This window comes from Phaenicophaeus curvirostris, chromosome 3, assembly GCF_032191515.1.
Source record: "Phaenicophaeus curvirostris isolate KB17595 chromosome 3, BPBGC_Pcur_1.0, whole genome shotgun sequence".
Classification (NCBI taxonomy): domain Eukaryota; kingdom Metazoa; phylum Chordata; class Aves; order Cuculiformes; family Cuculidae; genus Phaenicophaeus; species Phaenicophaeus curvirostris.
The window spans coordinates 11,802,804-11,828,412 of NC_091394.1; the positions used below are offsets into that span (position 1 = coordinate 11,802,804).

The window sequence follows — 25,609 nt, forward strand, 5'->3', positions numbered from 1 at the left end:
TTCAAATTTTGCCAAGGAAATTCTGCTGTGTACTGGCTCAGGAAATGATCCCAAGATCTGCATTAGCATGGTGATGTCTGTATGTAATACGTGAAATGTGTACAATGCAGCAGAAAACTTAAAAATTTAGACCTGAGTTTCGGAATGAAACTTACATGTCTCTTACTGGAGATAGCAAAGACCTTTAAGCTATTTCATGAGAAAACATACTTAATATACTTAAATACGGAGAATGTTGTGTGTTAATCTGTGACTGGCTTGCACGTAAAATTAAATGTAGGGACAACTTGGCTTAGTTATGATTTGAGTTGAGTTTTAGCAACTTTTGCATAATGTTTCAAATGCTTAATTTTGCAATCAAAACCGAGTACACACACATATATATATATGGATATACTTTATAAGCCTGTTTTATAATGACTCTATCTCCCTAATGATTTTTGCTGTTGCTCTCAGGCTCTTTCTTTTTTTTCAGTTTTTCATTAAGGGCAAACCAAGGTAGTTGTCTTAGCTAGTAAAAACGTATCAGCAGGGAAGAAATGGTTACAGTCAGCACTTCTCTTAAGTAAAAGATCTCTGTAATTTTACCTCCTGTTTTGTTGCTGTTGATTTTTTTTCTTTGATATCTTTCTTTTTCTTTGCATTTGGATCAAAACCATTTTTTTTCCTGGCACCTAACCATTTTAGGACCTGCTCTTGAAGTGGGGAGCAAGGTGTTTGTCTTGTGCATGCCTGTGAGAAGAGCTGATTCATGTAGATGTTTCTTGCTCTTTCCTGACTCCTTAGGATAATTGCAGCCATTGCAGGCCTTGTTCAAACAGAGAGCGCTGCTTCAGGCACTGGCGTGCTGTCACCTTTCTGTATTGATGGCTGGATTTATAATTAACTACTGTTTGCACAATTACAAATATAATAATTTAGATGACAGCTTCCTTTGTTGGGGCAGGGAAGAAAGGGAGAAAAAGTCCTCAAATAGGCTTGCCCTATGAAATAAAGAAGCTAACCATTTTAAATGACTGCTACTGCCAATAATTCCAGTTTCTCCAGGCAGGCAGCCCACGGGATTTGCCGGGGGTTTATTCTCTGTGAAGAGTCTGCAAATCTCCTGCATTAGCACACCGTGCAGGTGCTCTGGGCTCTTGGCTTGTTTGCAAACTTGCTTCTCGTGCCCTGGTGGGGATTATGGACACATGGTTATGGAGGTGCTGGAACCTTCATGCTTGGTTTTAGTGGCAGCAGCATGGCACATTTTGATGGCCTTGAACCGTTGCTGCTGTGGTGTTGGGTGGGATGGAGCGTGCTGGGGTTTGATGCCCTGAAGCCACTCACTTTAGTGGGTGCTTCCACACTTGGATTTAGAGCCTGGTTTGTGGTCCAGTTTTGGAGGGTTGCATGGCTGGAAACCAGAGGAAAAAAGTCATCTGAAACCAGTGTTTTGGATTTCTTAAAAAAGTGTGTTTTACCCAGACAAAAAGGCCATTTTTTTTTTTTTAAGTTTTTTCCCTCTTAAGTAATGCTTCAAATGATGTCTTAGTTGGCAGTAATAAAGCTAAATTATTTTTTTATCTTTCTTCTTTTAATTTCCTTTATTTTGGCTTTCAGTATTATTCCAAACGATACATGCCTCCTTTGCTCATAAGCGTTTTTAATCCTGTCTTTACTGCATTTGTACTGAATATCTTAGACTTGGTAACAGTAGAGTTAACAAAGAGGGAACTGGAATAAATTTATTCACTAGTAGCCAAACTCATTTACAAAAAAAAAAAAAAAAAGGTGCTGCAGCCTTGTAAGGACTTAGCTTTACTTCAACTGTTTTGATATCCTTTCTTTGCCTTCCAAGTACTTGATTCATTAATCGAAACAGTTAAATTAATATTGTTTTTCTTATGGAGCGAATTACAGCATGATTCCTCTGATTCAGCTTACTTAAGTAAAAATGCACATTGTCCACGTGTATTTACACATTTCTTTGTTATGAGCTTAGTACACTGCAGTGTACTAGTTTAATTTTGTATGTCTTTGACGATATTGCTGTTTTTTCCATTAGTTTAATATTGGCCATTGACTGTAAAGTTCTTGGAGGTAGGAAGAAGATAGTTTGAACTGTTGTGTACTGAAATGTGGTTGGAAGTTTGGGATGGAAGAAAGTAACTAATACTGTCTATGGCAGTAGTTGTAATAATGCTGCCTGATAGAGTTGTCATTTTTGTTCTTTTGAGTTTTTTTTTCTGTTTCTGGGGATGGAAGTAGGGTGGAGCTGGAGAGTAGATGCGGAAGCTTTAAAAGTGAATAATGCTGGCAAAATGTTTTTATGCTGAAACAGATCAAACCTTTATCTGTTTGGAAAACAAGAAATTTAGATCTGTGTAGTAATAAGTGCAGCAGTGCATGTCTTGCATGGGAGATAATGTGCATATGTTAGTCAACTGTCCATACGTTATGTATTGGAGTAACACTGGAGAAAAAGATGACAAATTCAGCAGTAAGAGAGTGCCAAGTGAATGACATGCATCTGACTCCTTACCCAACTGTGCAGATAACATTGTTTGAGATTGACTAGGACTAAAATGCAGTGCTGTCAGGGAAGCATTTCAGGCTCATCTAATATTTATGAAGGGAAACCCACAAAAGATGCTGAAACTTCAAAGGGCATTAAAAAAAAAAAGCTAGACACCCCACTACGAAACCCCAATTAAAAAAACCTCACCCCAACCCCTCATCTTGCTTTTAGTTTTTGATAGTCTAAACCTTAAGTATTTTTAACGGTGCTGGTAAGTATTTGTACAAATGAGAATGTTGCCCATCTTAAATATTTTTTTTTTTCTTTGCCTGGCTCGGGTCTAGTTCTTTAGGAACAGACTTCATTCATTGTTGTAAAGATGCCAGATAACTCCCCTCCACCATCTTATCTGATTTCTTCTTCCTTCACACTTTGCATTGCTCTCATACTCTTGTTACTGTTTGCTGTGTTCCAACCCATCCCATTATGCTTCTATTCATGCAGTACTTATTTGTATGTCTGGACTTCTGCTTATTCTGGTTGAACCCCCCCATACTCTTCAGAGCCTGCACTAATCATTGATTCAATTGGCTTTATCAGTTCGGATTTATTTTTTCATTTGAACATTATCAGATATAATGCTTTTGAAATTTGTGGAAAGGGGAACGCTTTCTTCATGAATGCAGTAAGAGTCAAACCAGGAGGTGTTCCTTTTGTGATTTTTTTCCTCAAAGGCTTTGAACTGCTTCCCAGCTAGAGTTTTGCTATGAAGTTCTCTTTAGATCTCCCTTTCAAGCATGCTGCTGTGGTTCTCTTTGGTTGCTTTGCATTTGCTGGCTCAGAGCAGTCAGCCAGCCTGTTGTTGCATTCAGCGCCCAGCAGACCTCTTCTACCACTTAATTCTGTCTAGCCTTGCAAATTATCCTTACTTGGAAAGGATTCCTGCTCTTGTCATATTGTTTCAAAAGGGGAATTTAAACCCACACCCCATTTTTGCAAGGGACAAACTTGCTTAGGTCACATTCTAGGTTTTATTAATAGTAGGAAAGTGCTTATGGCATAGGCCAGAACTTGTACTTTGATTCCAAAGATCAGGTGGGGGTTGAGTGCATTCAGCATGTGTAAATATTGATGTCACATTCAGAAGGCTCTTGCGGGCAAGCAGACCACTTACCTGGTCATGACAAGGTACATTTTGCACTAGGAAAGCAATTAAGATTAAATAAACTAAGCTTGAGTGTTTTTTATAGAGGTGTAATTTAGAGTAGGCAATCTGCAATAGGGGTCATTACCTTTGTTACTGATCTTAAATATTAGAAATCTATATAAAGGTTTAGGTAATAGCTTTTAAAATCAAGTTGTTAATCTACTTTATTCAGTTATTGAGGTAAAACAAGGTTGACAACGTTGTTTGAAGAATCTGTGTGAGATTAATTTCTCCTTTAAAGCTCTCATGACAATCATTTATTTTGAGGGAAGTGGGACATTTTGTTACTGATTTGCCGTATCCCTTGCTTTTGCTCAATTGATTGTCTTAAACAAAACCAGAAGCCCAGTGTTTTCAAGTAGTCCTCGTTTTGATGCCTTCCCTTTAAAATGTATTTCTGGTGTATTGCAGGGTTGTGAAAGAAATACTAAAGAAAGAAAACATTAGTAGTTCTGGATTTCTGCCCTGTTTCTCAGCCAGCTGCACTGTGATCATAGCTCTAACCTGATAAGGTGCTGCAGTCAGCTCCCTCTTGGCCTCTCCCAGCCCTTCCACATCAAGTTTTGAGGAATTTGCCTATTGGGAGTCATTACTCATTATCGCTATCATGCAAAAGTTATTAATGGTGGGGGAACCAGGAAAGAGATACCGGATCTCAGCACTGTAAGCAAAACTCTCCCTTTTTTGCTCCTGTTTCAGTATAAACCAGCAACACTGGCCCAGTGCCTGCATTCCTCTGTAATCAGTTGCCACAGCATGCTTAGATTGCTTTGAGGGAAGTAGATAAATATTCTACCTGCCACAGCCAGGAATACAAAAGCTGAAATAGGAAGGATTGGGGGATGTCGGATCTACTTGGCAAAATTTGGTGTGCATGTGTCTAAAAATGCTTGGCATCAACTCATGTATTAAGTAATTTGAAATTTTAAAAACAAACTAGCCTCCAAGTTTAAAACTCTGGAAAACTAGTGGCAGTTGATATATAGAATGGGTAATAGAGGTGCATTCACAAACAAGGAGGAGGTTTAATTCTGCAAATTGCATGGGCCTGGCTGCACATGGGAGCTTTAACAAGCTTGTAAAGACAACGCTCAAGAGACTTGCATTACTTCAGACAGCAACAGGAAGCTTTGTTATAAATGCTTATTTGTTAGATAGCTGTGTTAAAAATGAAAAAAGAAACTATATAAATGGGCTGGAATTACTTATGAAGGTGCTATGTGTCACTAGAAGACCTGAAGAAAAAAGGTCAAACTCAACAAAACATCCCTCAGCCTCCCAAGAGAGGTATCACCTTCACTGGCCTCAGGTTTCCAGCTTCCCAGTATGTTCCTCTTGATTTGGGGTTGTACACCGGCTGTCAGAATAGGGCCTGTGCTTCTTCACATCATTTTTAGCAACTGGACACCAGCAGGTCCAGGAGGGTGATTCTCTTACTCTGCTCTACACTTGTGAGACCTCACCTGGAGCATTGCATTAAGTTCTGGAGTCCTCAGCACCAAAAAGATACATGGATCTGTCAGAGCAAGTCCAGAGAAGGGCCACGGAGATGGGCTATGAGAGAGTTGGGCTTGTTCAGCCTGCAGAAGAGAAGGCTCTGAGGAGACCTTATAGCAGCTTTCCAGTACTTATAACAGGGCCTACAGGAAAGATGGAGAGGGATTCTTTATTAGGCAGTGTGGTGGTAGGATAAAAGCTAATGGTTTTAAGTTGAAAGAGGGTAAATTTAGATTAGATATTAGGAAGAAATTTTTTACTGTATGGGTGGTGAGGTCCTGGCTCAGGTTGTCCAGAGAAGTTGTGGATGCCTCATCCCTGGAGGTGTTCAAGGCCAGGTTGGATGAGACTATGAGCAACCTGGTGTAGTGGAAGTTGTCAGGGTTGGAACTGGATGACCTTTAAGGTCCCTTCCAATCCAAACCATTCTATGATTCTCCGAATAGGCAGACTTGCCTCTTTGTCAACGCTGTGAATTAAAAGCTTGCACAGCTGAGAAAAATAGGAATAGGTGCATTGCTTTGGTAGCTTTTTGGCAGAAGATTTAGTAGAAGTTTGCCTAGTAGTTGGCTGAATCATGTCGCCCATCCTGTAACAGTGGAAAAGTGCTGTGCCTGGTCTGGGGAGGTTGTTCCCTAGTGCCTCCCTCCAGGTACTGCTGAGGATCTGGCTGTCCAGCCAGCTGGCTGCCTGTGGCTAAGCTTGGCACTGAAGCTGCGCTGTGTGCTGACTGAGCAGCTGCTATTGACTGTTTGGGGGCTTAAATGAATTAATTGGTTGAAGGGAAGGAGCTGATCGAAAGACAGCTGCCACTGCGTTTGTGGTGGAGGGAGGACACAGGAGCATCTATTTTAGATCACTGCTTGTCAGATTGGTTTCCTTGTGGTCTGGTATGCTGTGGTCGCTAGGTGCGTGTAAATCTTTTAGGGTGATGAAAAAAATTGCCAAACAGAGATGCAAAAATGCAAATGTTTAGATTTTACTGGTCTGAAGCATACACTGTTTGAAAGCTGATGGAAAACGAGAAAGCACAGATGTTTTGCAAGCTAGGACATGTCCTGTTTTATTCTTTTTTTTTAATTCAGTGTGTGTGGGAATTGCTTTCTCTTAAAAAGAGGACACTCTAGCATATGCAGGGATTACTCTTGTCTGTTTTGCCTGTTTACTTTATGCAGGAATAGGACTTATGCAGAAGCTCTGTGCTGTTAGTGCCACTGCAGGTCCTGACAAACACAGTTTCATCTTGCTAGAAGATAACAAATTGATGTGTTCCTAGATGTTTAGAACTCTCTGCAAGAATCCAAAAGCTTAAAATATAAATTTGACAGCTAGTCATAAATGGGGAGGAAGATGAGATGAAGATACAGAGGAAGGAATAGCAGAAAACGGTTCTTCCTTGATAGTTGTTTACAAAGTGCACATGTTCGTAGGCTGGCTTTTCATAGTGTCCCTTTGCTACTTCTTCTTGTAGACTTGCAAAACATCATGTTTTGTAAACTCTGGAGTTCTTGTCCCCGAGTTGCCTCACATGGCAAATAAACTCTGTGGGTGAACACCTTCAGTTTTTCTAATCTGAATATGTAGCAGTTATTATCGAAGTATCAGGTGAAATTTCATCACATTGTTTATGTTCTGGCTTGGAGTTACAAGACTTTTGCAACACACATTCAAGCTTTTTCCTGTAGGTCGAAAGGTGGAACTTTGTATAATTCCTTCAAACAAACTATTTTGGTCAGATTTTATGGTCTTTTGAATTTGTGTTGTCCTGGAGGAGAAATTGAATATAACTATAGTGTCTAAAAGAATATTTTTAAAATTTCCTTACAGCTCAAAGTTAGGTTGTCAGTTTTAAGTTCCCACCATAACATAAGAACTTTTAATTTTCTGGTTGCTATTGTGTCTTTCCATTTTTTAAGGGGAGGATTTTCAATAGTATTCTGTGGTTAACTGCATGATTTGAAGTGCTTTGTTCCAGATCCCTTTGGAAACCTTTTGTGGCTGTAAGCTTTATAGCAGAGGAAGTCCTCTGTCTTGCTTGAGGGAATATATTTTAAAAGCTCATGGCAGAACATGGATTATAAAATACATGAAGCGTGAAAGTATAAAGAACAGTTCCATGAAGTTTCAAGCGTTAAGGTCTGAAAGAAAAATCTGGATGTAGAAAGGTAATTATAAAGAGTGGTTTTTTTTATTAACACAATTTACAAAATGGGCTTTCTCCTGAGATCTAGATGTTTCTCCAACAGGAATGTTTCCTTGCAAAAGATATGCACTGGATTTTTTTTAGTTTTTCTGCCAGCAGTTAAACTTTTTCTTCTGAGGTTTAATTTGCTCACAGTCCTTTATGCTGAGGGACAGATTGAGTAATGACCATCAATGGAGAACACCAGCTAACAGTGTAAAACTTAAATTTCTGTTTGTCTAGTATGGGGTAAAGAGTTCTAATAAAAATCTAGCATATAATTAAAAATTACTTAAACTGCTCGAGTCCATCAGCTGAGTATCATTTGCAGCAGAAAACTTTGTCATTGGTCTTGATGGCTGTTGCTTGCTTGCTTCTGAGGTTTGTAAAAGCAATAAAATCTGTTTTAGCTAATGTGTGGGCAATATTAGAAATCTTTAGCAGTAATGATGGTCAATATACAGTTTCATTTTTGACATTTGGAGACCTTCTGATGTTGCAACTGTGTCAGCTTGTGAAGACACAACTGCTTGAATACTTCAAGTGAACCTCAGGCAGCTGGAGATCCCAACACTTCCAAACTGTTTACGATTTTATTGATCCAATGTGTGGACGAGTTAGACTTCCATTGAAAACACAAAACTTCACCAGTGCAGGCTTTGCATACTGCTGTGTGGCGATGTTCCAGATTTGCTTCTCTTGGTCTTTATCTTCTATTTCCTTTTCATCCTGTTTTCAAGTGGCAGGTAGATTTCACAATCTTGATCCTCTACTCAGCTGTGCCCACGCAAGAAAGACATCTCAGTCATCTGTGAATTCAGGCTAATTACCAAGTTTTGTAACAATCCATCACTGAAATTCACATGGACTTTCCATTTTCTTTAAGCAGTTAGCTTTCTTTGGTATCTAATACTCACACAGCCAAGATGAAATCTGTTCTCCTTCTCTTCCCCCTTGGCAATGGATGGCAGTCACCATCAGAAGCTGGCGGCTTCCGAGATGGCTAATTTAACTCTTTTTAGTTTTCTTATAGAAACTCTCTCCAGTCATGCTATGGAAGAAAAGAACTGAAGTTTTTTTATTCAGAATCCAGTTTACTTGGCAGTAAAATTCACATGTTGGTTCTCAGCCGTTACACAAGAGTTTAACAAAATGCAGTTTATTGTTTTGTGTTTATATTTTGTTATTGTAATTAACCTGACACATGGGGTGACAGAATATTTTAGTAGCTTGTCTTTGTAAAGTTCAGAGGTGAATGCTTACTTACTTGGTTTTGAAAATTTGAGGACATAGATTGTTTATTATATATAAACTAATGGCATATTTGGTTACCCAAATAGTGTAGATGTGGACACAGCTTCATATTTGATTTTACAGCATAGCAGTTAGCTTTGAAAAAATTTACCCTCATATGCTTCAGTCTGTCCTGAACTTTTTATGAGAAATGTTGGTGGTTGTGTACTGCAGTGCTCAGCTTCTACTTTGACTCAGCTTTTCTTGTTCTTTCACTTCTCAATGGTGTTAACATAAGACATTATCTACTGAGGAAGGTGAACTTTGATTTTCAGTCTGGATTTTCTAATTTGAGTTCATGCAACATTGTTTATATCCTAAAGAAGGCGTTACTTAGGAAGTTAATAAATTAGTGATAGCTCTTGCATTTCTTGGTGAGATGTTTTTTCTTCTGTGCCTCAGTGCTGTTTAAAGCTGAGGCAGTCAATAGAGGAAGCTGTAGAGTTCCTGAATTCTTCAAGTAGCACGGTGCAGGAAACGGAGCAACAAGCCTTTATTGCCATGAGCACACTGGCTTTAGGTATTATGTTATAAATGGGTTTTTAAAAGTAAACATCATAAAGATCTTATACATGAGCAATAAAAACTACTGAAAATGTGAAAGTGTTACAAACATCTCATTCTCATCAGTATTTATAGGTATTGAACAGTGTTAGGAGCAGGTCTCTGCTATTACTTCAGTTGCTTTTTCCTCCCATTTGTTTTTCTTCTCTGACTCATTCTGCATGCTGTAGATGGTATCTCTGTACAGGTGCTAATCCAGTATCTAAAGTCTAACAGTAGTGTTTCACCCTGTGTAAGGTGACATATTGGATCCTGCCAAGATCTAGCTGCGTGGTTTATTCTGTGTATATAAAATAGCATCAGTGAAGTTGGTTTGACTAGATTCACAAGTTTGAAGGGTTGATCACATAATCTAGTTTGATCCTTTACAAATGTGACTGAAGTATTTTCCTCTGAAGTTGGATTGAAGCACATTTGAGAACCCTAGTACTGAAATTGATGGTCAGTATTGTTTTCCTGCCAGTAAGTTCTTCTGGGAATTTAATTACCTTTAGGTTATCTGATTTCAAGATTAAGTTCTCAGATAATCAGTCTTGCTGTTGAACAAGTTGCCAGGGGGCTGGGATAATTCTTTTTTCACCCATATGTAAAGACTATGACTATGTAGAGACTATTGCTATTTTAGCCAAATCTCTATTAACCCATAATAGCAGCCTGTTCTGCTTTATTGCTAGCCAGCTGTTATGTCCTCTTGAGTCTTATTGGCAAGAACTGTTGGTATGCTGAAGCTGTGCACATTTTAAGACTTTGCTGGCAAAAATCTGTAGGGTGCAGGTAATGCAAACATTTGAAAAAAAAAAGGGAGGGAGAAGTGGAAGAAAGATATCAGAATAGTCTTTCTCTCCAAAACTTGTCTCAGAATGAATATATACATACATATTTTATATGTACTGAACAAACATTTATCATGACTATTCCTTTCTTAAGGATAATTAATCTATTTAATGTTGTTCCTGTTACTCCGCTTTCTGTAACTTCCTCAATATTAATGTATAATTAGTGGTCTGTAGAGAGTAAAGCCTTTTCTGTTACAACTATATAGTATTTTGAGATCACAGAGTCTGTCATCAAGTCCCTCTTTGCCATCCATCAAGGGAGGAGATAGCCCCCAACAGAAGTATTGTCCCCAGTCCAGCTGCATGAGTGTGTATGAACCAGGCTGCAGAACGGAATTAAGAGTGGGTAGTTTACTGTACCGCATGGCTTATCTGCACCAGGTATTTGCAGTTTCTTGGAGTGCCTGCATTACCTTCAGTGTGTTATTGGCTTAATGGGATTTTAGGGATATGTCAATCAGGATAGAGTGTAATGCTAGAATTATAGCTCAGGATTATTTCCTCTCCCATCCACCTTCTCCAGTCCATCTTTGACATTCAAATGTGGTCTTGCTGAATCCAGAGTTCAAAACTTACCTTGAAAACACTTTGCAATAAGAGTTTACCAGAGAGAGATACTATAATGGAAAACTAAATGAAATGCAGGGAGGGCTTGCAAAACACTTAATAACTTAATCTTATGTGCTATTTAAGCACCTAACCTCTTGCATTAGAGTGGGGATTTTTAAAATTTATTCAAATGTATATATTGGATTTTCTTCTTAGAGGCAATGACTACTGAGCAATAGATAGGTACTTGATTTCTCAACTTAGTAACAATCCAGTTTGCCTACTTGTGGGCTTTTGATAGTAAAATAAAAAGCTAGGTTCCAATTTTGTAGAGGTTATCAAAGGAAAGAGTAATCAAAATTACTCGTGATTTGGTTTTTGTTTTTAAATTGAGCTTTTTTTGCCTTATAACCACCTTCATTGAAACTAAAATGCTTTTAAGTATGTTCTAAGTAGGCTTATTTGTGAATGAACTCCAGCATGAAGAGCTGTCAGATGAAGAGGTATCATTGTATTTTACTATGGAAGAATTTTTTTTTCTTCATTGTGTTCTGTACTAGTTCAGCTGTCAATAAATACAAGAGTATAAGTTCAATATAAGTATTTTCATCCAATGAAGGTAGGTTAGAAGCACTATCCTTTCATAAATGACATTCCCACAGATTCTACAATATTTAGTTTTCAAGACCTCAAACATGGAACTATAGGCATTTTTAGTCATGACTATGAAGAGACTCTTAGAGTAGGGTAGACCCCTTCTAGAAAATATGAGTGCACCCATTTACAGGAATAGAAATTTCTCCATTCACCCAGTGAAATGATGGTAATGAATGATTTTTTTAAAAAAAAAATACTTCACAAACTATTCAAGGCTATCTATGGTGTGATTATATGTAGAAAATCCTCATGTATATGCTCAGCTCTTGATTTAATTCTTTGGTAACAAGCACATTAATGGTAGTTATACTGAGAACGCTGTCCCAAGTTTCTTTCCTAATAATTCCCGAGTGAGTTGAAAAAGTTAAATGCTGGCATGGAAGAGGTCCTTTAAAAAGTCAAGCTTCTATACAAAAGATGAGAAAACATATTATTTTTGTTCTGCTTGACTGCAGCGTTACTGTAGGAGAAGGCATGCATAACCAAACTTGTCCAGAAATGTGCTCAATGTACTTGGAAAACATTAACTTCTTTCTGTAGCTGTACTTGTTGTTTCAGTAAGCTCACTGCATGATTTGGTTATGGGATAGAATGCCATGTGTTAGTTTTGTACCATAGCGTGAAAATAACTGTTTCGGGGATTGCTTTTTTCGGTTCTTAAGCAACTTGAATCCAGAAAGTTGAGAGTTATATTTTATTTTAGGGAAAGGGGAATAAAGTATTCACTTATTGATAATATTGAAATTTGTGTTATGTGGTTGGTTTGGTTCCTGAATTAGCCACCTGCCCAAGGGTACAAAGTGGGAGCTGGGATTTGCATGTAACGGCTGGTCTGAAGGCTGATGGCTGGTGTTTAGAGGTGGCATCTGGTCTTGCCTGAGATCATAGTGACCCTCCACCTACCTGAAAAGTAGGTGCCATTGCAGGTTGCTTCATGTGCTTCCACATACCCCTTTATATTGCACTGGTGTTGATAAATCATTTCTGTAATCTGGGCCTATTTAAATACAGCTTTAATGACAGGTTAAATGGAGGAAAAGAGTAGTAGAGGGGGTGCTAATACCTTAGCTGTTCACTTCTCTTCTCCTTCCCTTGCCCTTTAGACTAGGGATTTGCAAAGTTGTTTCCTTGCAGACTTACTCAGTGTATGGAGTGTTAAGTTAGGACACGTGAAATGGCTTTAAGCTGGAGCCTGTGGTGTGACATCTGTAAAAAGGCTCCTTCAGGAGCTTATTGTCTGCAGAGTGATGTTGAAGGCTGTGTAGGTGGGAAGTAGTCTCTGGCTTTCTCTGCTCGGGACTCCCAGCTGGTGGTGGTTTCCTGGGGCTTGATTAGACCATTTGAGCTCCGGTTAACTAATGGCTGTGGGGTCCAAACACTCAGCTGTTCATCCCAGCCTTGGCACAGTTTCCATAGTCAGCTGGCTCTGTCAAGGACAGCCTCAGCTGGGGCTTTTTTTGCACGCTGTAAACACAGACTGTAAACTCCGACTGTGTTACTGCTTTGTTTTTACATGAAACTACAAAAATCGAGGATTTCCAAGTGTTCATTTGTGAACTCAAGGCAAATTGGTCACCCTGGCAGGTTTGAATTTCTTGTGATGAATTTCCCAATTACTATTTCAGTAGGCGCATCCAGGATATCACCTGAAGATATCAAAACAAATGTAACTGTGAAGAGCTAGCATAAAAAAACAACTGTAACTTTAAAACAAAGCACCTCTCTGATTTTATAATGATCTTATTATGTAAATACTTTTTACTGTTAGTTCTTGGATTGCTTCTATGGATGCTGGGAGACAGGCTTAACAGGTTTATGGCACAGGAAAAAGCAGGTCTGCCTTGCTGGAGGACACGTGGAAATGAAGCAAACCCACTCTATATTGTACAGTCCTTTTGTACAAGCATTCACAATTCCCGTTATTTTGTGAAAAAACTTGAAAATGGAATTTTGTCGCAGGCAGCTCTAGGATGAAATTCTTGTCATCTCTCGTGTCTAACTGACAGCATTCAATGGAGACCTAGGCTTGGATTTAAATAGTATAATATGTTTTATTTCAGGGGCAATAATTGAATTTCACGTAGAAATTGATACATAAGTAGAGAAGAAATGTTAGACGTTTCAGTTATGAAGACTGTAGTAGTCCATAATTGGAAAATTAAACCTAGCCTACCAAATCTACCTCAAGCAGGGGCTTGGTTATCCAGATGACATGCTAGGCTTTCTACTGAGAGGGACCTTGGTATGAAATGGACTTGTAATTACTTGTGTTGCTATGCACAGTCTGTTAAATAAAAATCATCAATTTGTTTATTCAGGTTTATTTTTTTACAGTTATAAAACGGTTCAGGTTTTGGGTTTTTTTTTGTTTTGTTTTGTCTGTGATATTTTTTGTTTGTTTATTTTCTGGATGGCAAGCATATATATATATGCTGTTCTATTGACTTCTATAGTTGATGCTTGAATAACTGATAGCATGATCTGGCTGTATAGTAACACTTGAAAAAATAATGCTCTGCTGGAGAGTGGTTAGGATTAGCTATCAAAACTTCCACTGGTTCTCTGAGCATGGTTTGATCTGCAGCATGTTCTGCACTAGGAGTGCAGGCTCTAAGCACAATTTTCTTCCTTTCTCCAGGCTCACGAGGAGCCAGGCACTAGAACCTCCCATGGTCATTGCTCTCTGAAGCCCAGCTAAGGTGAAAGGGAAGTAGAATATGTAGAAAAAGGGAACGATGAACATGTAAGATAGGGAGCACTGGAGACAGCAGGTGAGAAAGGTTGGGGAACATGAGCAAAACGGTTAAACAGCATTTTACCAAGAGCGGAGAATTCTGTAATCTCCAGGAATGTTGGGTGTTTGCAATGCAGACTGAGCCCCAAAGCTGACGCTGACAAAGCTTTGAATCTGGCTTCTCAAGTCTTCCTTTCTCATCTAGTGGCTGGCCCACAGCGAAGAATAACCTTCTGCTTTTACCTGTCAGTAGCCTAGTGGAAAGAGAGCTGTTTCTGCAAGCTCTGCAAGGTTTTATTTGACCTCTGAGGATGAAAAGGGGAGAAAAGACTGTGCAGTATAATTCATGTACCTGGCTTTTTTTTTTCAAAAGGTAAACACAATGCTGTATAAGTAGTTTAAAACTTAACTGCTAGAAAATTAGAGAATGCGAGGTGGAAGGCTTCATATACAGTTGTAACGTGTTCACCTTTTTTTGTGTGTCTTTGGTGATTAGATACCTCTGTAGTCTATTTAGCAACAACCATTCCTGAGTAAGAAATATCATTTTCTAGATAATCACAGGATGTTAATTTTTTATTTCTTTTCACTGCAGACTGTGTATCAGGTGCAATTTCAAAGCAATAGGTGTGTATAATGGTGTATATAGAAATACTGTTCAGAGTTCACCTAGATCTCCTATTCCTCCCACAGCCATTTAAAAACAAAAGAAAACAGAGCTCAAACAAACAAAACCAAAATCCCACACCTTTGGGAAAGAATAGGAAAATACTGGTGATCTCCTAGCAAAAAGTTCAATGTGCTGGCTAAATAAATGAGACTTGGCAATTTAACAGTTTTGATTTTAGAAAATGTACAACAGAAAACTATCAGTTGGCTGACAAGAAAATGTGCGAGTGTACTCGTTGAATGGTTTTGTGTCTGACTTCTGTTTTCTGTGAGAGGGAATTGTTTTAGCTGCTTCTAAGTGTAGATTACACATCATTACGCGAGGATGGATCACTGCACTGCTTTGTTGTCTTTGGTGCCCCATACATTTTTGTCTCATGGCTCTTCATGCATTTCAGATTTGCTTTTTGTAGTGATGTGTGAGTAGACATGATGTTTCATCATTTTAAGTGATTTTATTTTAAATTGTTCCATTTCCTTAGCTGCGTAAAAGAAAAGCCAGTCTGTGTTTTAAGGCAGATACACAAATAAGAGGAGATTGCAAAGTAGTCTTGATGTTGGTCCTGTCTAGCTTGGCCAGCAGTCTAGGAAACACTCATATTATGCAAGTCTTTTTGCATCTAGCCTCTAATAAGTGAGGTATGATTTGGTAATTGGTATGGTAATTAACCTGGAAAACTATCCCCTGCTTCACTTGCCAACTGGCTTTATATACTGTGATGTTAATTGGTAAACTGATCCAGTGAAGAGAGGCTTGAAATGTTTACAGGCTTGACTGTATTTAATTCATCTCTTATTTCAATGAATGTTTTTTCTTCTGTTTGAGTGGGTTTTGGTTAGCTATATTTTTTTTTTTTTAATTGTGAAAACTGTTTTTTTCAGAGTTTTGGTGTTCATGAAGATTTTTCCAAAAAGGAAAATAACTCTCACAAAAAAACTTTTTTTTTGTGAGTTTTTCTTCTGGGGTATAAATTTCTGGGCTCATGAATTTATGTATGGTAGGCTGTAAAATATTGACACGCTTTTAACGTTAATTCTGCTTGCCTTACATATGGTGTTTGTATTCTGGAAACAAAATGCTGTTTGACAGACCATGATCTGTATTAACTCAAGACTGTTTTGTTAGTTGAAAGCAAACAGAATTGTTTTATTGTAGTGAAATTTGTATGGTAAATATAGAAATAGGTAGGAAATCTGTATGAGAATGGGGGATTTACTAGTTACAGATGATAAAAACTTGTCTTTACAAAGCTGTCCTACTTTACAGTAGGTGCTTGGGGGTTTTACTGATTTAAACTAAGGTGATGGCCCATGCCTAACCTAAATATACATTTCAGCGGTTACCTGTGATTCTCCTTAAAATATTCACATTTAGGACATGAAAACTTGTCTGTGTACTTTTATGTTTTGGTTTACAACATGCTAATTTTGAAACTTTTTTTCCCTATTAGACTTATTTGCTACTATGAGTATTTGGGGTGTAATGAGGTCTTCATGATATGACTTTCTCTGAAAAACACAGATGAAACATAGTGAATTATAAGAGCTGTTATTAAACATAATTTTTGTTTTATAGGTTATTCAGCAATAGTTATGAACTCCCGTTTACGAGCCTTAGGTGGGAGGATAAATAACATACGAGCATCAGAACTACCAAAAGAGAAAACACGATCAGAGATAATCTGTAATGTCCACTTTTTGGATGGCTCAGTACAAAGCTTCAAAGTCAATGTAAGTTTGGAAACTACTTTTTTTTTTAAGTACTTAAAAATTTGTTTGAAAGCTGGAGATCAAATGTGGGACCCTGAGGCACGGGATTTCCAAAGGAACATGTAGCATTGCCATTACAAGTAGAAGAATTACTGGTTATGCAATGGATTTATAAAGTGCTATTTTAATTTTATTTAAAGTCAACCTACTGAAATGACATGAAATCATGGCTTGCAGATTGTATCTGGATAAAGGTCTTCTGCATGATATGGGAAACATGAGGAAACAGATCTGGTGATTGTTATAAGCTGTGAAACAGATCTGGTGATTGTTATAAGCTGTGAATAAGTAATTCATGTTTAAAATGGACTCCCAAATTTGGATGTGCTCCTCCTTTTCTTCCATCAAAGGACTGGTAGTGATAATAGGAGGAGGCCTAGAAAATTCTTGTAGTGATGTCAGTACACGTTTTCTGACACGCAAAAGATTATGTTACTAGTGAAGACATCACATGACTTAGTATGACAGTTCTAATTAGTCTTTTGTACTTCAATGTTGTTTCTTTATCTGGGAGTGGGGAGGGAAAGAGGATCAATGGAGGTTTGTACTCCACATCTTTACTGTATTTTATTCTGTAAATATTTTGGTTCATAACTTTCAGTACTGATTACAAGTATTAGTTCATATTTAAATGAAAACAAAGGAAATGCCTTCATTCCACAGTTGATTTTCAGTAGAATTATCTAACCGTGCAGAATTTGTGTATATGATACTTGCTTTATCCAGAGCACCCTGTTTGAGAAGCGTCCTGCTGAGGAACCTGCATTGTTGGATATCTTAGATTATGCAATGCTTTCTTGAAGGAGACTCAAAACTTCATCTGAAAACTGTATTTTCCTATGTAGTACTACAGCTTGCTGTGCAGTCTGATTTTATTTTTTTAACTTCATCCATTAGCTATTCAGTGAAATGGAAGTGATTTCATAGGTAAACAGATGATTTTCATTCTAGTATATACGGAAGTATCTTCCTTGTTAACGTGTGTTTACGCAGCTTTAGGTTTAGTTCTTGGCTTGAAGTCCAGCACTGTACAAGTGAATGTTGCTTCTTATTTCATCCTTTAAGCAGCGAGTGCAATGTGATAAATGGGATAAAACAAATGGGGTGTGTGGCTACTGTGCTATGTTATGGGCTGACTGTAGAAGAGGTTTACCAGGAGGTTTATGTTCTTCAAATATTGAGCTTTCATACTGGTACTGAGGAAACCTGCACTAATCTGCCAGGATGGCCCTTCCTGATGATCTAACCTTGATGTTAAGAACAGGCTTTGCAGCGCTGTGGTTGTGTTGTGAGGTCCAGTTCTTAAAAGGGTTTGAAGCCAGCTTCAGAAAACTTGGATGCAAGTTCTGCTTACATTAACAGAAAAAAAAAAAAAAAGCTTTGTGAAATTTGTGCCTCTGTGTGTTTTTGTTTTAATTGACAACATCATTCAGTTTTGTGTCTGTGAGCAATGCTAATTCAGGTCTGTGGTCTGTCTGGGAATCAGTTAGGCATATACTGAGGGAAAAATATGTTTCTTTTCCCAGTGCTTGTATTTGTAGCAGTGTGAATGAAAATCCAATATCCTAAAACTGGGCAAAGGAAGAAGGAAGGTGGATTTTATTTACAGAAAAAAAACCTGAGAGACTTTCTGTTGATTGAGAAACCTGAAGGTAGCTGCATAATTTTATTCCTGAAAGTTTGTTCTTATTAAGTACTTATCCCAAAGAATATCAGTAGCCTCTGCAATTGTAAATAAAGACTTAATTTCAGGAGAGCAGTGCCATTTTTCTTCTGGGTTTTTTTTGGTGGTTTTTTTTTTTTTTTTTTTTGGCTTTTACAGAGCAGTGAAGTGATAGGCTTTTTTTGTTCATTGTTTTTATTTAAAGGTGCATATTCTACAGTTTTGGTGAATCTGAAATCTTTGTTGATGGTATCACAAAGAGTTAATCAGTATACCTTGAGGTATGTGCTGTTCTTAGGTCATTATTATCAAGCAAGTTCACGTAGGAGTACAGACAGACACATTCTACTACATTGCTTATAGTCCAAATAAAAAACTATGCTAACTCGCAAGGCTGAGGTGGCCTTTCTTGTCTTTCCCTCTTTATGTTTTTTAGTATTTAGCTGGAACATGTCCAACATCCAGGCAAAGAATAGGAGGTGCCCATAAGCTAAGAATTGGAACTGTCTTTCTTTAAATAACACATTTGACACAGAGACTTACTTGCACTTGGTACCGAGTGTTGCACTTGATTTTAATTATATCTAAGTTTTCTTGAAGCCTCTCAATGAATTTCAGGTGTTTGAATTTTGTGATAAGATTTATTCACTTCTGTCTCTGATGTTACCTCTATTTAGTTCTAAGACTATAAGGAATATGCTTTCCACATGGGGAAAATGATAGTTGTTCTACTAGTATATGCAGAATGTGCTCACCTACCATGTTTGGTTTTGTTTAATAGGTGTATATTGAGCAATAATGTAAGTTTGTTTGTAATTTTTGGTATAAACATGCAGGAATTTTCCATTATTGCTCTACTTTGACTCACTTACCAGGAATGACAACTTAAGAAGAGTCCCTCCCCATTTCTAGTAAACTGACTTTTTTGAAAGGATAAAATTTACAGTGTCAGGTCACTTCTGTATTGCATTGTTTTTCTGAGTTGACGCTTATGTTTTAGTACCTGTGATTTTTGCTTTTTGACTACGTGTTTTCATTCTAGATATAAAATGATTAGGCATAATAATGAGAAAAGTTGTATGGCTTGAAATTCAAATTGTAAGAAATATTTTTGCTTCCCTCAGTTAAGCTCCTTCTTCCAGTATTTGAGAAGGAAGATAATGGTTACTATTAACAACAATTACTATTGGTATCTTTAAAATAATGGACAGAGATACGAATCTTATAGGTTCGTTTTGATTGTGGTTGTGAGGTTAAACCACCCGTACTAAAATGCAACCATGCAGAATTGTTGGATCTTCATCACTAAGTTTTCCTACTGGATAATGTTTGATAATAAAGGACTGTTTAGTGCTAATTTGTGTCCCTGCTTGTTGAAATAACTGCTGTATGAAGTTTCAGGCTGGCAACAAACCCTTAGCTTCATATTGAGGCAGATCAGTATACTCTATGACTGGAAAACAGTAATACAGAATGAAATCTGATGATGCCTTTGAGGACAGTGAGAAAGTGATCTGACCTACAGCAGGCTTGTTAATCTTAGCCCTTTGTGGGGCCTGACTTGGTAATAAATGCTGAAGGAAAGAATTAGTGGAGGGGAGATATTTTCACAGTTAGAACTGGAATGACTAACCTCATGTAAATGTTTGTTTTAAGTCATTTTTGAGGCTGAGGAAATGCAGTGGGTCTAAACACTGTGGGCTTAGATAAATATTTTATTTGACCTGTATAAAGGAAGAACCTGAGCTGGAGCGTATGGAATCCAGAAGAATTACAGGATATGCTGGGAGTTGGCTCAAAAGATGGTGGTAGATTTTGCTGAGAAGGAGGTATTGCACCGTGAAAGGACACTGATAATAATGAAATTTCATTAGCATGTTGCTGTTGAAATCTTTTTCAGTAAATCAAAAATGTAAGGTTTGAGACATTATTAACGAAAAAAAAGATACAGGAGTATATACAGCAGGATATATACATATATACAGGATATATACAGAATATATATATATACACAGTATATATACAGGATATATAGCAGATAGGTTATCTTGAACAAGAAGTAATTGTAGTGAGGGAAATAAGTAGTGTAAACTAATAGTTTTCATAAGATGAGGTAATGTGGTTTTTTTAAGCTCATTTTTCAGTTGCAAACAATGGAGAAAGAGAACACTGGTAGTTCACAGACCAAACTGCTCATGTGTTATTTTTCTGAGAAAGGTGAGTGCTATTGTGCACCAGGTAGGAATTGTAAGCTAATGTCAAGGAAGTATTAATAGTGTTAATCGTGGCATCGAGGCCATCCTCTGGGGCACGTCATGTGTGGATCCTGGCTACTTGCAGACAAAAGGGATAAGTTCCAGTCAGGAAGGCATAGAAAATAGAACTAGGATGCTCTGCAGAAGTCTGAACCTAAGGAAAGAAGAGGCTGTTTTGTTTATTCTAGCTAAACAAAGTCTTGCATGTTCTGAATAAGAGCATTAGGTGAATAAACAAATTCCAGGAAGAGAAAAGGACAGAGTTAGCAGAAGAGCAAGTGAATTAGCTGTGTGTAAAATTAGTGTGGAAATGAAAGTATGACACTTCGTTCAAGCTCATAGGCATATTGAGACCAAAGGATACAGGCTGTTTAGTGGTAGATGACTGTTACAGACTAAATTAGGAAATGATGACCTCAAACAGCACGTGAGTGGTAATGGGTATTGTGTCTGAAGTGAGGCTGAATTTGCAAAACTGTGCTTAACTGTAAGGTTATCATTGCCAGAAAGTGGGGGCAAGGCTGTTGCAGAGGAGAGGGACAGGGAGATGCGTTATATGTTGCACTGTCCTTTTGTACCATTTACCTTGTAGAAGTTAGCAAATTGAAAAGGATTACTTGCATATTTACCTCTCCACTCCAAAGAACTAACAGTCTTCACTTATTTTCATGCAGTTCTTAGAACACTGGATCTTCATCACTCCAGCTTCTTGACATTAAAAATAATGAGGTTGTTCTTTCTCTTCAAAATGATGTAGCTTGCTAGAAATTAAACTTGACTAATCTAAACTCCCTAAACATAGTAGGAAATCATTGTGGAACAGGCAGAATGTAATAGGTGTTGGTTATGACTGCTTTAAATATTTATTTTTGGCCAGTCCAACATAAGGTGAAATATATTTCAAGGCTAATTTAAATGGAGGTGAATGATGTGTGGTTATGAGGTGGTTGATGCAAAGCTTCTAGCAGTTCAGAGTAAGGGTTGGTAGGTGTCAGGAAGATGAAATAAATGAAAATCTCAGGGTGAAAACCAGCAAAACTCTTCGAAATTTTTCCTTCTTAGTAGTAAAAACTTTGAAATTCTTAGGGTTATCCTAAAAGGCTTGTGTCATTGTAACAGAATAGGCTAATGTGGAAAGTGCACAATTTTTTTATCGCATTGTAGAAGGGTAAGAGCTTTACTGAGAATGTCTTAACTGCTTGCTGGAATAATTGACAGAGTTAAGGAGAGCTTAATTCCAGTGCCCAGTTTAACTGAGCTGTATTTTTGTTGTTTTGCCCTCTTCCTATGGTGGAGGGTAGTGAAAATATGATGTGTTGTAAAGCACTTGACACATTATAGTATTAGAGTACACTGTGGCTATGGGCTGTATTGGAATGGATGCCAGAATTCAAAAGCAGTGATGTGACTTGCTTAGCCTGTCTCACTTTACACCTAGATCTCAAAACTGTTTATGTGCAAAATAGATCGAATATTGTGAAGCGTGAGCTATATGGTAACTTTATTTGTAGTTGTATAAGCTGAAAATTAAATCAGATGTTTCTTAAGAAGAAGCCAAAGCTGAGTAAATATAGATTTTTCTTGAGGAAAAGCTACAAAAACTTCAGCTTTGGGAATTTTAACAACTGAAAAAGACCTTAAAAAATGTAAAATGACATTTTGTACTTAGCTTAGATTTCAGATGTGGGTGCTAGATCTAGGCATTGTGGAAGAAGCTCTGTGCTTTTAATACCAGAGAACAAGAACAGAAGCTACCTAAAAGTAGTGTTAGAAATTTCGTTTGATGGGAAACATGAAGAAGGGGAAGAGAAAGAAATAGGTGGGTATGGGTGGAGGAACCTAGTACTGGCCTAGAAGTTGGGTTTAGGGTTTGGAGACCCATGGGAACATTTTGAAGAGGGAGCTGTGACCGCTGAGCAACAGTGTTGTAGTAGGGAGTTTGCTTGTCCTTACAGGGAAGAAGTGAGAAGGCTTAACAATTCTAACTGGGCTGGGGAAAGGGAGAGGATGTGATTGTGAGAGGGTCTGGAGAGAGAAGGTGAAGACATCCGAGTTGGGATGAAGGATCAGAAGCACAAAAAAAAATGAGAAGGGACATAATGCTATTGCAAAGAAAGGAGAGTGAAGGAAGTCAAAAGTGTTGAAATTCAGAGAGAGAATTAGCAGAAGAATCTGCCCTCTGTGGTCTTCTCCTGCCCCATTTGTAAATGAAACATGAGGTGCCTGGAAGCTTTCTTGCAATGCAAGTATATCTCATCCCCTGTAATTACTGCTTTCAGTCACAATGTAGCTATCAACTACTCATTTACCTGGTGTCAGAAGTATGCCTGTGCCATAGAGGTGCAATTAAGCTTCTGAGTTGTGCAGGTGTCATGTGATGTCACCTGAAAGTGTTTTAACATTTTGTAAAACACAACCCTGGGGAAACAAATATGGTAAGTATAGTAAGGCAGTGCTAAAGATGAATCTATCTAGTCAGGAAATGTCTGTTATTTCAGGGGTTTAGGGTGGCAGCTGTTGTTTTCATAGGGCCCTCTTCTATACCTATATGGGTGATCTCTTGATAGCAAATCCTAGTCTTTAGAATTGTCACAGTTTAGCCTCCCTCCTGGTCTGGTTGGCAGCTGTGATCCCAGTCCCCCCGGGGGAAAGAGAAGTGATAGAGAGACTGACTTGTGGGTTGGAAACTAAAACAGTTTTGATGAAACAATAATAATAAAAAAGGAAAATAATAATCATATTAATAAGAAAATAATAAAATAGATAAATTGACACACCCCCCCCCCCCGAATATATGTTACCACACACACAGGGAAGGCAGAGTAAAAGGTCCCAGGCTGGACTCAGGAGCTGGATACAGGAATGAATGGATTGGGATGGGGGCACACAGATGGACAAGGTCCTCACTGGACATTGGCCATTGAAGAAGAGGCCTTGACTCTGATAAATCAAAAAAACCCTTAAGTTTTGTACTGAGTATGTCATACATGGAATGGAATATGCTTTGGGTCAGTTTGGGGTCACCTGTCCTGCTTACTCCTCATTGCAGGTGTGACCCTTTTCACCCTTTTGCCTTATGGCACTCCACCAGCTTGAGGGTGGCCTTGGTTTCTGTAAAGATAACTATAAGGAATGGCCTTTCAGCATACCAATGCCCTGTATAAATATTAAGCGTTATCATTTCTAGAGTCAGACACTGTCTGAAAAACCTGTGTTAACTTTCAGAAAATGAAGTTACTTGGAAAAGACTTAGCTGAGAAGTTGGAGAATTGGTTCTGCTTTAGCTCAAAGGAGAACAGTAGTGGAGCCCACCTTACTGCTGGTGCTGAACAGAACTGCCTGGCAGCTGCACGGCACCATGGCTGTGTCTAACAAGGAATGCTTAGTTGGCGTGGTCTTTATCTGTTGCTGAGATTTCAGTTTCTTGGTTGGATCTAGGTCTACGCCATTTCAGAAAAGAGTTGGGTTTGATCAGTGTTGTGGTTTGAATATCCCAAGGAACAGTAGCTTGTTGTAAAGGAGTGGAGTAGGAATTTGCAGCTGAGGAACAGTAAGGGGACAGAACTGCTGCTTTTGATGGCCACACAGACTCACTGGCTCGAGTGGACTCACATTTATTGTGAGACCTTAACTGTTTGTTGTGACTATTAAACAAGATGGGAGACTGTTGGAGGGAAAAGGATCATCTTTTACATAAGACCTTGCTCGAGAAAAATAGGTGCAACCAGTAGTTGGCTTGTTACCTTACCTTGCATCTGGATCCTGATGTAGAAACACTGAGCATTCAAATCACAAATGAGCTACAAGGAGTTCTGCTCTAGTAGCAGAAAGTTTTGGATAATATTCCACCCTCCAAAATAAGGTGGCCAAGTGGGTAGGTTTTGTGTGAATCTTTTTTTTTTTTTTCTTTTCCTGTCTTTTATGTAGAAAGAATGCTTGTATGAGATAAGGGAAGACTATGAAATATGTTAACATTTAAAGCACTCGGGTACAACAGTGAGGTACCTTGTTTAAAAAAAACACAAAACCCAAACTAACTGTTTTTTGAATGTGGTATAATAAATAAGGTCTAGACAGAGAATCAAATGCAATATTGTATTCTTGGCTTAAGTTAGCACTCTTATGCACTAAGTCTGGAGCAGTCTGCAAAAATGTGGTCACATATCATGCTTATACTTTGAAGTCCTTTGTTTCGAGAGATTGTGTAAGAGATTAAGAAACTTGTTTAAGAAATCAGAACTTAATTTTGAAGAAATTTATTTCCAAACAAAGTGTCTGCCTTTTGCTGTCTAAAGAGGTTTCCTCTGGTGATTTTTTAATTATTATTATTTTTTTTGGCATGTGTGCAGTTTATTTCTACCTTTAAGAGTGAGATTCCGATGATGATACAAAAAACTAGTTTGCAAAATATTTTCAAGATACTAGGTGAACCAACCCAATTTTTGCATTTCCAGCAAAATTATATAAAAACCTAGACCTGAAATGCCATATAGCTGTGCAAGGTATTTGTTAACAGATGAGTGTATTTAGGATTGAAGTCTTATTGAGAGATTTTAGTTTGTTTTTTCTTGCGGTTGTGTTTTTTAATAGAATTGGTTCACAGTTGTCCTTTGGCAGAAGTTGATTGATCTGCATTCTACAGCATCATGGCATGGAGATACTTTTTTGGTTTGGGGAAAAATATATTGTGCTTCCGCTTCTGGATCTCCACTTTCTGTGTAATTCCCCAGTTACACCAGTTCTTCTGTGATATCTCTCTTGAGGAATGTCTAGGCAGAAAGCGAGGTGGCTGAATGACAGCTGAGCATGTGGAGGCTGAGGGGCAGGTGGGAGCTGAAGTACAGGATCTTATGGCTGGAGCACAGCATCTTCCTGCTTTTCTTTCCCCCCATCCTGACTTTGCCTTGTGACAACTGATACAGAAACAGCGAGCAGCTTTGGTGGTGGCAGCAGGGGCCAGAGCAACCCCATGTGGCCGTAAGCCATCCTTGCAGGCTGCAGCTCAGGAGAAGGGAGTGGCTTTGAAAGACTGGTCGAGGGAGGGCTTGTCTGCATAGGAGTAAATTCCTGGACCGACCTCAAGGCCAAGAGTTCATGTCAATTCATATTAGAATTTCAGATGCTTAATGTATTTTTGAAAGAAGGTTTCTTTGATACAAGTCTCTAACATTTTATTTTTGTTTTTAGAATAAAATTCTTATATTGCTGAGAAACTTTAAACCAATGACTTGGC

At 38.2% G+C, this 25,609-nt stretch overlaps 1 protein-coding gene across 1 annotated transcript in view; it reads left to right on the forward strand.

Annotated features, from left to right (window-relative positions):
- Window positions 1-25,609, forward strand: part of PTPN3 (protein tyrosine phosphatase non-receptor type 3) — a 173,690-nt gene that overhangs the window by 55,333 nt on the left and 92,748 nt on the right. The window contains exon 2 of the mRNA XM_069853382.1: window positions 16,265-16,419. Coding sequence (XP_069709483.1) covers window positions 16,265-16,419 — 155 coding nt within the window. The remainder of the gene's footprint in view (window positions 1-16,264; window positions 16,420-25,609) is intronic.